At 39.6% G+C, this 18382-nt stretch overlaps 1 protein-coding gene across 1 annotated transcript in view; it reads left to right on the top strand.

Moving 5' to 3' along the window:
- TDRD10 (tudor domain containing 10) overlaps window positions 1-18382 on the top strand; it is a 53925-nt gene that overhangs the window by 16983 nt on the left and 18560 nt on the right. Inside the window, exon 6 of the mRNA XM_082647778.1 lies at window positions 165-318. Within this exon, the coding sequence (XP_082503904.1) occupies window positions 165-318 (154 nt within the window). The remainder of the gene's footprint in view (window positions 1-164; window positions 319-18382) is intronic.

Genomic DNA, 18382 nt, shown 5'->3' with positions numbered 1-18382 from the left:
CCCAAATGTGGATGTCACTGTGGCCTCCTGGTGTGTTAGGGTCAGCCCAGCTCCTCTCCTGTCCCCACAGAGGGGAGAGGAGACTTTTCCTAGGCTTGGGCTTGGTGCCCTCCTGTGGCTCTGCTCTGAGCCGGGCTCAGAGCTGCCCTCTCTTTCCTTTGCAGCTTCGCATTTGTAGATGTGGGCTCCATGCAGAAAGTGGCGCTTGCGATCCAGGAGCTGAATGGGAAGCTCTTCCGCAAACGAAAACTGTACGTGAATTCCAACAGGTCTCCCAAGAGGACCCTTGATGTGACTGAGTGGACCCAGGAACTGCTGGTAGGTGTCTGGCCTCTCTGCGCTCTGGTTTGCTCTGTGCTCACTCTTCAGAGCTTGGCCGACTTTGCTTTCTGGACTTTCCTCCTCCTTCCATCCCAGTCGTACTGTGGACAGAGCAGGGGCTGGGATGAAATTCGGGAACTTTTATGACCTTTAACGGTTGGAAGCAAGGTTAGTATGGAAAACTTGGAATTTTGAAATGAAAGGAAGCCTGTATTCTTAGCAAGGACAAAAAAAGGGTTATTAGGCAATTCAGTCAGGGCTTTTTCAACGTGGGTTATGGAAATTGAGGCTTTTACTTGTTTAACGTAGCAGACATTAATCGAGTATCTGTTGTTTGCACAGCCTTGTTCTGGGTGCTGGTGTGAGGGTAAGTAAGACAAAAGTGAATAAAATCTGGTCCTTCCTGGCAGAGAGACAAATGTGAGGTATTGCAAGGGGAGAGTTAATGGTGGGGTAGCGCCTGGTGGGGGCTGCCTTTGTGGACAGAGACGAGAAGGCCCGTAACTAAGCCCTGGGAGCTTCCCTCCGGTGAGGTGGGCCCGTTCTCGGTAGGTAAAGGTGAACCAGGAGCAAAGCATCTCACTTCAGAGCCTGAATTGTTAGCGATTGAGTTGTTCTGATTTCCTCATATATACAGCCGACAGTGACCTAAACAAGTTAGCTATTTGTTTTTCTTTCCTGTAGAAGAATTCAGGAGGTAAGGAGTCCAAGGTTGGTATGGGCACTCCATGGTGCTATCAGAGTTCCAGGCAGGAAGAAGGGGAGAGGCAGAGGGTGGAGAGGCTGTATCCTCATAAAAGCTGCATTCTCAGAAGCCTGACCACAATTCTACTCCTGTTGTGTTGGAGAGAACTACAACTGGTGACCTTCAGTGCAGAGGAGGCTGGAAAATATAGCTTATTTTAAAATAGGTACATTGTTGCTAAACTTGGGGATCTGTCAGCAAGGGAAGGGAGAATGCCTGTTGGCAGGCAGTTAACAAGGTCAGCCACTGCTGCAGAAGTTGGAGATGGGAGTTGAGAGGTGGATAGGAATCACCACAGTAAGATTGTCAGAGGTGGCTCCCCTTGCTAGTCCAAACTATTCTCTTTCCATTCTCCTTAAACTCTAGCTCTTGGAAGGGCAGGCTGTCAGATTATGCTACGTACTGACCTTCTTGGTTGCAGTCATCTGCCATTCTCGCTGTCATGCTCCCCTGATAACTTCAGCTTCTGACTCACTGTCTTTCTCTCTTACTGACACTCACATTGTGTCCCTGTGAATGATCTAAGAGCCTGGCCCCTTATTTCTAGAGCATTTATCTTTAATGATCTTTTCTTCCACTCAGTCACAGTTTCCCATTCCCTGAGTTATATCTCAGACCTTGTCATTGCTCATAACTGAACATCTCCACAATATCCATTTCGAGCATCCCACTCTGCCCCTGTCCCCTTCTTTGCAGCTCTCTTACTTTGGAGGAGCAGTTCTCAAACTTGAACAGCGTCAGAATCACTGCTGAGCTTGGGAAACAGCTTGCTGAGCCTCACCTGCAGAGATGCTGATTGAGTGCATCTGGGGCAGGGCCTGAGACTTTTCACAAGTGCCAGGTGGTCCTGGGACCACATTTTGAGTAGCAAGGCTCTAAAGCCCCCAGTCTAATGATTAGACACACTGGGACCCAAAATCCACTGCCTCACCATTTCTTCACTATTCAACACTCTTTGCTCCATCACATCCCTTCTTAGCTTAGATTCCGTAGTTATAACTACCTTAGTTCAAACGACCTGAATTCCCTTAGCTCACTAGGTCATATCTTGCAAAACCCCTCTCTCAGTTGAACCCAGCCCTCAATCTCTTCTGAAGCTGCCCTGTGAGCCGCTGAAGATATTCACACCACCTTGCCAACTGCTCTCAGTATAGGTATGGCCACAGCTTCCCCACTCTTTCCAACTGACCTGTCTTGGAAATCTCTAATCGTTTCTGCTGTTATGTCCAATCTGCTATTAAGCCCAGCTAATGCATTTTTCATTTTAGATAGTGTAGTTTTCAACTGCCATTTGGTTCTTTTTTCCCCATTTCTCAGCTGAACTCTTCCATCTTTTCATCCATTTTGTTTACCTTTTCTTCCATGTTCTTTAACATACTTACTGTAGTTATAAAATCATTTTCTGCCAATTCCAACAGCTGGGTCATTAGTGGCTCTGCTTCTAGTGACATTTACCTCCTTGCTTAAGGGTCAAGACTTCTTACAAATATGGTAATTTTTGATTGTATGTTGGATATTATGGATGTTGTATTGTAGAGACTTTATATTATGTTCTCTAAATAGTGTTGATTATTTTTTCCTAGCAAAAATGGAACACTAGCTGGCCTTCTGATCTTATTAAAGTTGGTTTTCTTTGTTCGAATTAGTATACTTCAGTTTGAGCCGTAGTTTTTGGGCAAAATCCTTTTCCTAAGGGTGAGGGTCTCAGGGTGCTTACCAAGGTCTCTGCACTCTGGCCGGGTCGGAACTCTGTTGTCTCCCCAGCGCTGTGAGATCTTTGATTCCTGTATTCCTCTCTTAGCTCCCTGTCCTCTACCTTCTACAGCAGCTCTTCTCTCGAAGGCCTCCCAGAACTTGCCCTGCACACGGGCAGCCTAGGATTCAACCAAGGACCTGGGGTCAGCCTCTAGATCTCTGGGGCTTTTCTCTGACTCCTTTCTCTCTGGTACCCTGTCTCACAAGTTCCTGGCACCAAAACTCTTATCTGGGTTTCTTCTGCCCAGGAAGACTGCCACTGACTGCCCAAGCTCTGCTTGCCTTTGCCGTGGTTTGGGAAAATGTCCAGAGTAAATGTGGGCTCACCGGCTATGCTCTCCTTTTCTCAGGCAAACTGCTCTCTGCTACCCACTATCATTAGCCTGTGCCAGAAACGGTTAATTCATATAGTTCGTCCAGTTTTAGGGTTATTTGGGACGGGCGAGTACTGTCATGCCAGAACCAGGTACTAGAAAAGGGTGTTAAGAGGCTCGCCTTCTTCCTTTTGGGATGGCTATCATTTCTCAGGAACATTCCCAGTGCTTTTGCATTAGAAATAAGTAACCAAAAGATGAACACTAATCTCCATACATTTGGAAATCTAAAAACATATTTCTAAGTAAACAACACATGGGTCAAAGAAGAAATCATAAGAGAAATTTAAAAGTACTTAGGAGACTTCCCTGGCTGTCCAGTGGTTAAGACTCCACACTTGCATTGCAGGGGACACAGGTTTAGTCCCTGGTCGGGGAACTAAGATCCTGCATGCTGCATTGCACAGCCCAAAAAAAAAAAAAGTACTTAGAACTGAACGATAAGGAAAGTTTTTCTCATCAAAAGTTGTGGGATAGGGCTTCCCTACTTAACTACTGGTGCCACAGTAGTTAAGAATCCGCCTGTCAGTGCAGGGCACACAGGTTCGAGCCCTGGTCCAGGAAGATCCCACATGTCTCGGAGCAACTAAGCCCGTGCACCACAACTACTGAGCCTGCAGTCTAGAGCCCACGAGCCGCAACTACTGAGCCCACATGCTGCAACTACTGAAGCCTGCGTGCGTAGAGCCCATGCTCTGCAATAGGAGAAGCCCCCGCAATGAGAAGCCCGTGCACCGCAATGAGGGTAGCCCCCACTTGCCGCAACTAGAGAAAGCTGGCGTTCAGCAAGAAAGACCCAACGCAGCTAAAAATAAAATAAATAAATTTATATATAAAAAAAGTTGTGGGATACAGCGAAAGCAATACTTATAGGGAACTGTATAATATTGAATGCTTAAATGAGCAAAGAAGACAGGATGAAAATAAATGAGCTTAGAGTTGATTGAAGAAGTATATAAAAAGTAAAAATAAACCCAAATAAGGAACAGACAAATTTTTTTTTTTTTTTTTTTTTGGCGGAACGCGGGCCTCTCACTGTTGTGGCCTCTCCCGTTGCGGAGCACAGGCTCCGGACGTGCAGGCTCAGCGGCCATGGTTCACGGGCCCAGCCGCTCCGCGGCATGTGGGATCTTCCTAGACCGGGGCACGAACCCGTGTCCCCTGCATCGGCAGGTGGACTCTCAACCACTGCACCACCAGGGAAGCCCAGACAAAAGTTTTAAAACAAAGTTTTTTAAAATTTAAAATTTTGTAAACAAAGCCACAATTATATGTCAGTTACATCTCAGTAAAGCCGGGGGGAAAACAAGAAGCATAAAAAAACAAAGCTACAATAGAAGGGATCAGTAAAGTCAAAATTTCATTCTTTAAAGAGATTAATGAAACAGAAAAACCTTTGGAATGATTAATCAAGAATAAAGGAGAAAAGGGCATAGGTAAACATTAGTAATAAAAAGATGATAACTATAGATGTAGCAGATAATAAAATATAAGCTAATACGGTAATAAACTTGAAAACTTAGAAGAAATGGACACATTTATTAAAGTATATCATTTTCAAAACTAATAAAAAAAACTGCTAGTCCTATATCTGTAAAGCAGTTGAATCAAAGTTTAGAATCTTCTTATAAAGAAAACACCAAGCCCAGATGGTTTTATAGGCAAATTTTACTGAATTTTCAAGGAACAGAAAATTCTAATATTATATAAATTCTTCTAAAGAATAAATGAGATACTTGCTAGTTCATTCTATGAGGCCAATATAACCCTGATATCAAATCAGACAGGAGAGCATAAGAGAGAAAAATTGCAGGCTGGTTTCACTCACATGAATACACATGCAATGTTTCTAAACAAAATATTGGCAAAATGAAGTCAGTATTGGCTAATGAAGATAGTATTATACATCATGGCAGTTGCATTTTTTTTCTAGAAATGCAGAAGTAGCTTAATATTAGATAAATAATAAATCAGGAGTTCCCTGGTGGCCTAGTGGTTAGGATTCTGGGCTTTCACTGCCAAAGCCTGGGTTCAGTTCCTGGTCAGGGAACAGAGATCCCACAAGCCATATGGCGCAGCCAAAAAAAAAGAAAGAAAGGAAGAAAAAAAGAATGAAAAACGATAAATCTTTCACTACATTAACAGATTAAAGAGTGAACACCATATGATCGTCTTAAATAGGCACAGCAAAAGCATTTGATAAAATTCACTACTAATTTATGATTTAAAAAATAAAGTTTCTTAGCAGCTAGAAATAGAAGGTTATTCTTAACCTGATAAAGGCAATCTCCCAAAACTCTACAGAAAATAATATTTTAATAGAAAAACATTATAAGCATTCTCTTTAAAAATAAGAACAAGACAAGGATATACTGGAAGTCTAGTTTTATCTAGTGAGGAAAGGAAAATAAGTTAAAGGCATAAATATTGGAACAGGGTAAATGAAACTCATTATTTACAGATGATGTTTCTTTACATAGAAAAACTTAAATAATATGTAAATTATTAGAAATAACATTTTAACATGGTAGCTGGATATATATCAGGTATATAAAAATCAATTTTATTTATATTTCCATGAATAAACAACAAAATAACTTTAAAAATATACCATTTATAAGAGCAGTTTTAGGGCTTCCCTGGTGGCGCAGTGGTTGGGAGTCCGCCTGCCGATGCAGGGGATGCTGGTTCATGCCCCAGTCCGGGAGGATCCCGCAGGCCGCGGAGCCTGCATGTCCAGAGCCTGTGCTCCGCAACGGGAGAGGCCGCGGCAGTGAGAGGCCCGCGTATGGCAAAAATAAAAACCCCAAACAAACAAACAAACAAAAAAACCAAACAGCAGTTTTAAAAATTAAGGTACCTAGGAATAAATCCAGTGAAAGGTGCTCATGGCCTATCTGGGGGAAATAATTTAGCTTTATTGAAAGTCTTTAAGGAACTCTAAAATAGGAAAAGTTTCATGTTCATGGATAGGAAGATAATAAGAGTTATTTAAGAGTCATTCTCCCAAAATTAATCTTTTGATTCTGTATAATTTCAATAAAAATTCCCACAGGCTGATTCTAAAATTTATATGGACCAAAAGTCTATGAATATTTAAGACATTTCTTCCTGAAAATAAAGATGGGAGGCCTTGCCCTATAAGAAGACGTTGTACTATTGGCCTAGGGTTGGCCAGTTTGACCAATAAAATACAATAGAGAGCCCCTAAAGGAGGCTTATGCAAATGCAGAAACTACTGACTATTCTGGTAGAGTTGTACATCTCTGGTGAAAGGATGGACACTTTAGTTATTGAATCTGGACAATTGCTTATTTATATAGAAAAATACGAAATTATATCCCTGCCTTACCTCATGCACAGAAATAAACTCTAGGGCTTCCATGGTGGCGTAGTGGTTAAGAATCTGCCTGCCAATGCAGGGAACACGGGTTTGGGCCCTGGTCCGGGAAGATCCCACATGCCGCAGAGCAAATAAGCCCGTGTGCCACAACTACTGAGCCTGCTCTCTAGAGCCCGCAAGCCACAACTACTGAAGCCCATGCGCTTAGAGCTGGTGCTCTGCAATAAGAGAAGCCACCGCAATGAGAAACCCACGCACTGCAACGAAGAGTAGCCCCCGCTCACCGCAACTAGAGAAAAGTCCGTGTGCAGCAACAAAGACCCAACACAGCCAAAAATAAAATAAATAAATAAAATTTTTAAAAAAATAAAAAATAAACTCTAGATGGACTAGAGACTTAATGTGAAAGACAAAACTTTAAAACTTTTAGGCAAAAATGTACAAGAATATCTTTAGGACCTCAGAGTAGAATAAGACTTGTTAAGGCATAAAGAGTTAACTGGAAAAAAAAAAAAGATAGGTGGATGAATTAAAATTATGAATTTATCTTCTTTGAAAGATAATATAAAGGAAGATAAATTCAAGCCAAAAACTGGGAGAAGATATTTGCCATAAGATAACTAACCAGGAAAGGGGTCAGCAAACTTTGGCCAGTGGCCTCTGCCTGCTTTTATGCTGCTAGCACGATAAGAACTTTTTTTTTCTTTCAATTAAACTTTTCTTTTTGAGATAATTGTAGATTCACATGCAGTTACTTGTAAAAAACAATACTGTACCCTTTGTCCAGTTCCCCCAATGGTAACATCTTACAAAACAATTTCACAACCAGGGTATTAACGTTGATACAGTTACGATACAGAGCGTTTCCATCACCACCACAAGTATCCTTCCTGTTGCCTTTTTATAGCCACACCCATTTCCCTCCCATCCCCATCCCCACCTTAGCCCCTGGAGCAATTAATCTGTTCTCTATTTCTTTAATTTCAAGAATGTTATATGAATTAAATAATATAGTATATAACCTTTGGGGATTGGCTTTTTTCAATCAACATAATTTTTGGAGATTCATCCAGGTGTTGTTGCATATACTAATAGTTTATTCCTTTTTTTTTTAAGATGTTGGGGGTAGGAGTTTATTAATTAATTTATTTATTTTTGCTGTGTTGGGTCTTCGTTTCTGTGCAAGGGCTTTCTCTAGTTGTGGCAAGCGGGGGCCACTCTTCATCATGGTGCGTGGGCCTCTCACTATGGCGGCCTCTCTTGTTGCGGAGCACAGGCTCCAGATGCACAGGCTCAGTAGTTGCGGCTCACGGGCCTAGTTGCTCCGCGGCATGTGGGATCCTTCCAGACCAGGGCTCGAACCCGTGTCCCCTGCATTAGCAGGCAGATTCTCAACCACTGCACCACCAGGGAAGCCCTAGTTTATTCCTTTTTAATGCTGAGTAGTATTACATGGTATGGATGTACTGCAGTTTGCTTAACCATTTACCCATTGAAGGATATCTACATTGTTTCTGGTTTTTGACTGTTACAAATAAGGTTGCTATAAATATTCATGTATGGAGTTTGTGTGTTTCTCTGGGATAAATGCCCAAAATTAAAATTGCTGAGTGGTATGGTCATTGCATGTTTACTTTTTTAAGAAACAGCCAAACTATTTTCAGAGTGGCTGTACCATTTTACATTCCTGCTAGGAATGTATGAGGAGTTCTCTGCATCCCCTCCAGGATTTGGTGTTGTCACTTTTTTTGGCCACACCCCTCGGCATGTGGTATCTTAGTTCCCTGACCAGAGATTGAACTGTGCCCCCTGCATTGGAGGCGTGGGATACATGGTTTGCAAATGTTTTCTCCTACTCTGTAGCTTGTTTTTTTTCATTTTCTTAACAGGGTTTTTTTCAGAGCAGTGAAGTCCAGTTTATCAATTTTTCCTTTTATGAATGACGCTTTTGTTGTCAGGTCTAAGAACTTTTTGGCCAGTCCTAGGTCTCAAAGAATTTATCTTGTTTTTTAAAAAGTTATATAGCGGGCTTCCTTGGTGGCGCAGTGGTTGAGAATCCGCCTGCCGATGCAGGGGACACGGGTTCATGCCCCGTGCCGGGAAGATCCCACATGCCGCGGAGCGGCTGGGCCCATGAGCCATGGCCGCTGAGCCTGTGGGTCCAGAGCCTGTGCTCCGCAGCAGGAGAGGCCACAACACTGAGAGGCCCGCGTACCGCAAAAAAAAAAAAAATCAGTTGGACATATTTGTGTGGATTCATTTCTGGGTCCTCAGTTTTGTTTCACTGATTACATGTCTATGCCTCCTGCTATCTCAGTTACTGTAGCTATAAAAAGTATTGAAATTGGGTAGAGTGATTCCTCCAACTTTATTGTTTTTCAATATTGTTTTAGCTGTTCTATTTCTTTTGCCTTTGTATATATAGATTTTAGAATAGTTTTATCTATGCCTACCAAAATTTTGACTGGAATTTTGCTAGCAATTGCATTAGACCTATATGTCAGTTTAAGGAGAATTGATATCTTTATTATATGTTGGGTCTTCCAGTCCATGAACACAGTATAAATTTCCATTGATTTAGACCTTCTTTGATTTCTTTAATCAACATTGTATAGTTTTCAGCATACATTAGGTCCTAATATATTTTATTAGATTTATACTTAAGTATTTCATTTTATTTGAGTGATTATAAGTCACACTGTAGTTTTGGTTTCTGTGTCTCCTTGTTCATTGGTAGTATATAGAAATACGATTGATTTTTGTATATTTATCTTGTATTCTGTTACTTTGCTGAACTTACTAGTGATAGGAATTTGTTTTTTTTCTTTTCTTTTTTTGTAGATTTCTTAGGATTTTCTGTGTAGACAATAATGTCATTTGTAAACAGGGCCACTTTTATTTTTTCCTTTCTGATCTATACGTCTTCTGTTTCTTTTTCTTAGTACTGGGCTAGGTTTCCAGCACTATGTTGAATTAGAGTAGTGAGTGGACATCCTTGCCTTATCCTTTTAGTGTAGAAAGCATTCAGTCTTTCACAATAAAGTATGATATTATCATAGGTTTTTGGATGGATGTTCTTTATTAAGTTGAGGAAGTTCTCCTCTATTCCTGTTTTTCTGAGAGGTTTTTTTTTTTTATCATGAATCATTGTATTAATTTCTTAGGATTGCTATCACAAAGTACCACAAACTGGGCTGCTTAGAACAACAGAAAATGATCATCTCACAGTTCTGGAGGCTAGAAGTCCAAGGAGGCTAGTTTGTCAGCAAGGCAAAGTTCCCTCTGAAACCTGTGGGGGAATTATTCCTTGCCTCTTCCTAGCTTCCAGTGGTTTGCCAACAATCTTTGGTGTTCTTTGGCTTATAGATGTGTCAGTCCAATCTTCTGTCTTCACATAACATTCTCCATGTGTGTCTTCATATTGTCTTCCCTCTGTGTCTGGCTCCGTGTCCAAATTTCCTCTTTTTATAAGGAAACACTCATATTGGATTAGGACCCACCCTAGTGACTGTTTTACCTTGCTTAACCTCTATAAAGACCCTGTTTCCAAATAAGGTCGCATTCTGAGGTACTGGGGGTTAGGCATTCAACATACATTTTTTGAAGGGGGGAAATAATTCAACTTATAACAGATACTGAATTTTGTCAAATGCTTTTTTCTGTATTGAATGATATGATCATGTGATGTTTTTTCTTTAGCCTGTTAATATGGATTACCTTGATTGATTTTTCAAATATTGAACCAACCTTGCATTCTTGGAATAAACCCCACTTGGTCATGGTGTATAATTATTTTTATATATTGCTGAATTCTATTTGCTAATACTTTGTTAAGGACTTTTGCATCTATTTTCATGAAAGATATTGATCTGTAGGTTTTTTGTTTTTTGTGGTACTATCTTTGGTTTTAGTATCATGGTAATACTATCCCTATAAAATGAATTGGGGAGTGTTCCCTCCTTTTGGAAAAGACTATATAGAACTGTGTTAAGTTTTCTTAAATGTTTGGTAGAATTCTCCAGTGAAACCATCTGGGCTTGGAGGTTTTCTTTCTTGCTTGCTTGCTTTCTTTCCTTTCTTTTCTTTCTTGCTCTCTTCCTCTCTCTCTCTCTCTCTCCCTCTCTTTCTCTCTCCCTCTCTTTCTCTTTCCTTCCTTCCCTTCCCTTTCCTTTCCTTCCCTTCCCTTTCCTTTCCTTTCCTTTCCTTTCCTTTCCTTTCCTTTCCTTCTTTCTTTCTCTCTTTCTCTCTTTCTTTCTTTTCTGTGCTGCATGGCTTGTGGGATCTCAGGTCTCAGGTCCCCAGCCAGGGATTGAACCTGGGCCCCCAACTGTGACAGCGCCGAGTCCTAACCACTGACCTGACCACCAAGGAATTCCCGAGATTTTTTTAATGTAAGAGTTCAATTTCTTTAACAGTAATGGGGCTCTTCAAATCATCTATTTCAGATTGGGTGAGTTTTGATAGTTTATAGTTTTTGAGGAAGTGGTACATTTTGTCTGAGTTGTCAAACTTCTTGTTTGAAATTTATGTTTGTTATTTATGTGTAGAGTTGTTCTTGGTATTCCCTTGCTATCTTTTTGATATCTGCGAGGTCTGTAGTGATAGCCCATTTTGCTCCTCATACTGGCAATTCCTGTCTTCCCTTTTTCTTTTCATTCTTGCTGGATGTTTATCAATTTTGTTGATCCTTTCAAAGAACCAGCTCTTTGTTTTATTGATTTTCTCTTTTTTTTTTCAATATCATTGATTTCTGCTCTTAGTTGCTTTCTTTGTTCTGTTTTCTTTGGCTTTTAGCTTTTCTTCTTTTTATTCCCCCCTTAGGATCAAAGCTGAAATCATTCATTTGTAACTATTTTATTTCCTAATATAGGCTTTTAGTGCTATAAATTTCTCTTTAAGTGTACTTGCATTCCACAGATTTTGATATTTTTCAGTTTCATTTTTGTTACGTCTTTATTGAGTTCAAAATATTTTCTAATTTTCCTTTTGATTTCTTCATTGTGTGGAGTTTTCTTGAAGTGTGTTATTTGGTTTCCAAATATTTGGATATTTCCAGATATTTTCAGTTATTGATTTCTAATTTAATTCTTTTGTGGTTAGTGAGCACACTTCATATGATTTGAATCCTTTTACACTTATTGAGACTTATTTCATGGCCCAGGATATAGTCTGTCTTGGTATATGTTGTATGGGCACTTGTAAAGATGTGTATTCTGCTGTTATTGGGTGGGGTGTCCTGTACATGTTGACTGGATCCTGTTGGTCGATGGTATTGTTAAGTTCTATATCCTTGCTGATTTTCTGACTAGTTGTTCTGTCAGTTGTTAAAAGGGGTGTTGAAGTCTCCAATTATAATTGTGGATTTGTGTAGTTCTCCTTTCAATTCTATTAGTTTTTGCATTTTACATTTGGCAGCTCTGTTGTTTGGTGCATATACATTTAGGATTACTATGTGTTCTTGGTGGAATGATGCTTCTATAATTACATAATATCCCTTTCTGTAATTTTTCTCTTAGTGCTTTTTCTTTGATGTTTATTTTATCTGATAGTAATATAACCATGTCCTTTGATTATGTTTGCATGCCTCTTATCTTTGTACTTTAAACCCAACTATGTCATTATATTTGAAGCGAGCTTTTTGTGGACAGCATATAGTTGGGTCACATTTTTTTTTTTTTTTTTGCGGTACGCGGGCCTCTCACTGTTGTGGCCTCTCCCGTTGAGGAGCACAGGCTCCGGACGCGCAGGCTCTGGATGCGCAGGCTCAGCGGCCATGGCTCACGGGCCCAGCCGCTCCGCGGCATGTGGGATCCTCCCGGACCGGGGCATGAACCCGTGTCCCCTGCATCGGCAGGCGGACTCTCAACCACTGTGCCACCAGGGAAGCCCTTGAGTTTATTTTTGTGTATGGTGTTAGGAAGTGTTCTAATTTCATTCTTTTACATGCAGCTGTCCAGTTTTCCCAGCAGCACTTAGAGAAGAGACTGTCTTTTCTCCATTGTGTATCCTTGCCTCCTTTGTCATAGATAAGTTGAACATAGGTGCATGGGTTTATCTCTGGGCTTTCTATCCTGTTCCACTGATCTGTATTTCTGTTTTTGTGCCAGTACCATATTGTCTTGATTACTGTAGCTTTCTAGTATAGTCTGAAGTCAGGGAGCCTGATTCCTCCAGCTCCATTTTTTTCCCTCAAGACTGCTTTGGCTATTTGGGGTCTTTTGTGTCTCCGTACAAATTTTAAGATTTTTTGTTCTAGTTCTGTAAAAAAAAAAAAATGCCACTGGTAATTTGATAGGCATTGCATTGAATCTGTAGATTGCTTTGGGTAGTAGAGTCATTTTCACAATATTGATTCTTCCCATCCAAGAACACGGTATATCTTTCCATCTGTTTGTGTCATCTTTGATTTCTTTCATCAGTGTCTTACACTTTTCCGAGTACAGGTCTTTTACCTCCTTAGGTAGGTTTATTCCTAGATATTTTATTCTTTTTGTTGCAATGGTGAATGGGATTGTTTCCTTAATTTCTCTTTATGATCTTTCATCGTTAGTGCATAGGAATGCAAGAGATTTCTGTGCATTAATTTTGTATCCTGGAACTTTACCAGATTCATTGATTAGCTCTAGTAGTTTTCTTTTTTTTTTTTTTTTCAAATATTTATTTATTTATTTTTGGCTGCATCTGGTCTTTGTTGCTGTGCCGGGCTTTCTCTAGTTGCGGCAAGCAGGGGCTACTCTTCGTTGCAGTGCGCAGGCTTCTCATTGCCGTGGCTTCTCTTGTTGCAGAGCACGGGCTCTAGGGCACACAGGCTTCAGTAGTTGTGGCACACGGGCTTAGTTGCTTTTCGGCATGTGGGATCTTCCCAGACCAGGGCTTGAACCCGTGTCTCCTGCATTGGCAGGCAGATTCTTAACCACTGTGCCACCAGGGAAGCCCAGCTCTAGTAGTTTTCTGGTGGCATCTTTAGGATTCTCTATGTACAATATCATGTCATCTGCAAGCAGTGTTAGTTTTACTTCTTTTCCAGTTTGTATTCTTTTATTTCTTTTTCTTCTCTGATTGCCATGGCTAGGACTTGCAAAACTATGTTGAATAATAGTGGCGAGAGTGGCCATCCTTGTCTTTTTCCTGATCTTAGAAGAAATGCTTTCAGTTTTTCACCATTGAGAATGATATTTGCTGTGGATTTGTCGTATATGGCCTTTATTATGTTGAGGTAGTTTCCCTCTATGTCCACTTTCTGGAGGGTTTTTATCATAAATGGGTGTTGAATTTTGTCAGAAGCTTTTTCTGCATCTATTGAGATGATCATATGGTTTTTATTCTTCAATTTGTTAATATGGTGTATCACATTGATTGAATTGTGTATATTGAAGAATCCTTGCATCCCTGGGATAAATCCCACTTGATCATGGTGTATGATCCTTTTAATGTGTTGTTGGATTCTGTTTGCTAGTATTTTGTTGAGGATTTTTGCATCTATATTCATCAGTGATATTGGTCTGTAATTTTCTTTTTTTGTAGTATATCTGTCTGGTTTTGGTATCAGGGTGATGGTGGCCTCATAGAATGAGTTTGGGAGTGTTCCTTCCTCTGCAATTTTTTGGAAGAGTTTGAGAAGGATGGGTGTTAGCTCTTCTCTAAATGTTTTTTTTTTTTTCCATTGAACCATTTACTTTATTTATTTTTTGACATCTTTATTGGGGTATAATGGCTTTACAATGGTGTGTTAGTTTCTGCTTTATAACAAAGTGAATCAGTTATACATATACATATGTTCCCATATCTCTTCCCTCTTGCGTCTCCCTCCCTCCCACCCTCCCTATCCCACCCCTCTAGGTGGTCACAAAGCACCGAGCTGATCTCCCTGTGCTATGCGGCTGCTTCCCACTAGCTATCTACCTTACATTTGGTAGTGTATTTATGTCCATGCCTCTCTCTTGCTTTGTCACAGCTCACCCCTCCCCCTCCCCATATCCTCAAGTCCGTTCCCCAGTAGGTCTGTGTCATTATTCCTGTCTTACCCCTAGGTTCTTCATGACATTTTTTTTTTCTTAAATTCCATATATATGTGTTAGCATACAGTATTTGTCTTTCTCTTTCTGACTTACTTCACTCTGTATGACAGACTCTAGGTCTATCCACCTCATTACAAATAGCTCAATTTCGTTTCTTTTTATGGCTGAGTAATATTCCATTGTATATATGTGCCACATCTTCTTTATCCATTCATCCGATGATGGGCACTTAGGTTGTTTCCATCTCCGGACTATTGTAAATAGAGCTGCAATGAACATTTTGGTACGTGACTCTTTTTGAATTATGGTTTTCTCAGGGTATATGCCCAGTACTGGGATTGCTGGGTCGTATGGTAGTTCTATTTGTAGTTTTTTAAGGAACCTCCATACTGTTCTCCATAGTGGCTGTACCAGTTCACATTCCCACCAGCAGTGCAGGAGTGTTCCCTTTTCTTCACACCCTCTCCAGCATTTATTGTTTCTAGATTTTTTGATGATGGCCATTCTGACTGGTGTGAGATGATATCTCATTGTAGTTTTGATTTGCATTTCTCTAATGATTAATGATGTTGAGCATTCTTTCATGTGTTTGTTGGCAGTCTGTATATCTTCTTTGGAGAAATGTCTATTTAGGTCTTCTGCCCATTTTTGGATTGGGTTGTTTGTTTTTTTGTTATTGAGTTGCTTGTAAATTTTGGAGATTAATCCTTTGTCTTCATTTGCAAATAATTTCTCCCATTCTGAGGGTTGTCTTTTGGTCTTGTTTGTGGTTTCCTTTGCTGTGCAAAAGCTTTGAAGTTTCATTAGGTCCCACTTGTTTATTTTTGTTTTTATTTCCATTTCTCTAGGAGGTGGGTCAAAAAGGATCTTGCTGTGATTTATGTCATAGAGTGTTCTGCCTATGTTTTCCTCTAAGAGTTTGATAGTGTCTGGCCTTAACATTTAGGTCTTTAATCCATTTTGAGCTTATTTTTGTGTATGGTGTTAGGGAGTGATCTAATCTCATACTTTTACATGTACCTGTCCAGTTTTCCCAGCACCACTTATTGAAGAGGCTGTCCTTTCTCCACTGTACATTCCTGCCTCCTTTATCAAAGATAAGGTGACCATATGTGCGTGGGTTTATCTCTGGGCTTTCTATCCTGTTCCATTGATCTATCTTTCTGGTTTTGTGTCAGTACCATACTATCTTGATTACTGTAGTTTTGTAGTATAGCCTGAAGTCAGGGAGTCTGATTCCTCCAGCTCCGTTTTTCATTCTCAAGATTGTTTTGGCTATTCGGGGTCTTTTGTGTTTCCATACAAATTGTGAAATTTTGTGTTCTAGTTCTGTGAAAAATGCCAGTGGTAGTTTGATAGGGATTGCATTGAATCTGTAGATTGCTTTGGGTAGTAGAGTCATTTTCACAATGTTGATTCTTCCAATCCAAGAACACGGTATGTCTCTCCATCTATTTGTATCATCTTTAATTTCTTTCATCAGCATCTTATAATTTTCTGCATACAGGTCTTTTATCTCCTTAGGTAGGTTTATTCCTAGATATTTTATTCTTTTTGATGCAGTGGTAAATGGGAGTGTTTTCTTGATTTCACTTTCAGGGTTTTCATCATTAGTGTATAGGAATGCCAGAGATTCCTGTGCATTAATTTTGTATCCTGCAGCTTTACCAAATTCATTGATTAGCTCTAGTAGTTTTCTGGTAGCATCTTTAGGATTCTTTATGTATAGTATCATGTTATCTGCAAACAGTGACAGTGTTACTTTTTTTTTCCGATTTGGATTCCTTTTATTTCCTTTTCTTCTCTGATTGCTGTGGCTAAAACTTCCAAAACTATGTTGAATAAGAGCGGTGAGAGTGGCCAACCTTGTCTTGTTCCTGATCTTAGTGGAAATGCTTTCAGTTTTTCACCATTGAGGATGATGTTGGCTGTGGGTTTGTCATATATGGCCTTTATTATGTTGAGGAAAGTTCCCTCTATGCCTACTTTCTGCAGGGTTTTTATCATAAATGGGTGTTGAATTTTGTCAAAAGCTTTCTCTGCATCTATTGAGATGATCATATGGTTTTTCTCCTTCAATTTCTTAATATGGTGTATCACATTGATTGTTTTGCGTATATTGAAGAATCCTTGCATTCCTGGAATAAACCCCACTTGGTCATGGTGTATGATCCTTTTAATGTGCTGTTGGATTCTGTTTGCTAGTATTTTGTTGAGGATTTTTGCATCTATGTTCATCAGTGATATTGGCCTGTAGTTTTCTTTCTTTGTGACATCCTTGTCTGGTTTTGGTATCAAGGTGATGGTGGCCTCGTAGAAGGAATTTGGGAGTGTTCCTCCCTCTGCTATATTTTGGAAGAGTTTGAGAAGGATAGGTGATAGCTCTTCTCTAAATATTTGATAGAATTTGCCTGTGAAGCCATCTGGTCCTGAGCTTTTGTTTGTTGGAAGATTTTTAATCACAGTTTCAATGTCAGTGCTTGTGATTGGACTGTTCATATTTTCTATTTCTTCCTGATTCAGTCTTGGCAGGTTGTGCATTTCTAAGAATTTGTCCATTTCTTCCAGGTTGTCCATTTTATTGGCATAGAGTTGCTTGTAGTAATCTCTCATGATCTTTTGTATTTCTGCAGTGTCTGTTGTTACTTCTCCGTTTTCATTTCTAATTCTATTGATTTGAGTCTTCTCCCTTTTTTTCTTGATGAGTCTGGCTAATGGTTTATCTATTTTGTTTATCTTCTCAAAGAACCAGTCTTTTAGTTTTATTGATCTTTGCTATCGTGTCCTTCATTTCTTTTTCATTTATTTCTGATCTGATTTTTATGATTTCTTTTCTTCTGCTAATTTTGGGGGGTTTTGTTCTTCTTTCTCTAATTGCTTTAGGTGCAAGTGTAGGTTGTTTATTCAAGATGTTTCCTGTTTCTTAAGGTGGGCTTGTATTGCTATAAACTTCCCTCTTAGAACTGCTTTTGCTGCATCCCATAGGTTTTGGGTCGTCGTGTCTCCATTGTCATTTGTTTCTAGGTATTTTTTATTTCCTCTTTGATTTCTTCAGTGATCACTTCATTATTAAGTAGTGTATTGTTTAGTCTCCATGTGTTTGTATTTTTTACAGATCTTTTCCTGTAATTGATATCTAGTCTCATAGCGTTGTGGTCGGAAAAGATACTTGATACAATTTCAGTTTTCTGAAATTTACCAAGACTTGATTTGTGACCCAAGATATGATCTGTCCTGGAGAATGTTCCATAAGCACTTGAGAAAAATGTGTATTCTATTGTTTTTGGATGAAGTGTCCTATAAATATCAATTAAGTCCATCTTGTTTAATGTATCATTTAAAGCTTGTGTTTCCTTATTTATTTTCATTTTGGATGATCTGTCCATTGGTGAAAGTGGGGTGTTAAAGTCCCCTACTATGAATGTGTTACTGTCGATTTCCCCTTTTATGGCTGTTAGTATTTGCCTTATGTATTGAGGTGCTCCTATGTTGGGTGCATAAATATTTACAATTGTTATATCTTCTTCTTGGATTGATCCCTTGATCATTATATAGTGTCCTTCTTTGTCTCTTGTAATAGTCTTTATTTTAAAGTCTATTTTGTCTTATATGAGAATTGATACTCCAGCTTTCTTTTGGTTTCCATTTGCATGGAATATATTTTTCCGTCCCCTTACTTTCAGTCTGTATGTGTCTCTAGGTCTGAAGTGGGTCTCTTGTAGACAGCATATATATGGGTCTTGTTTTTGTATCCATTCAGCCAATCTGTGTCTTTTGGTGGGAGCATTTAGTCCATTTACATTTAAGGTAATTATCGATATGTATG

Source organism: Grampus griseus (assembly GCF_964374135.1).
Source record: "Grampus griseus genome assembly, chromosome: 1".
Taxonomy (NCBI): Eukaryota; Metazoa; Chordata; class Mammalia; order Artiodactyla; family Delphinidae; genus Grampus; species Grampus griseus.
The sequence above is the reverse complement of the archived record's forward strand: the minus strand, read 5'-3'. Positions and strand labels throughout refer to the sequence as shown.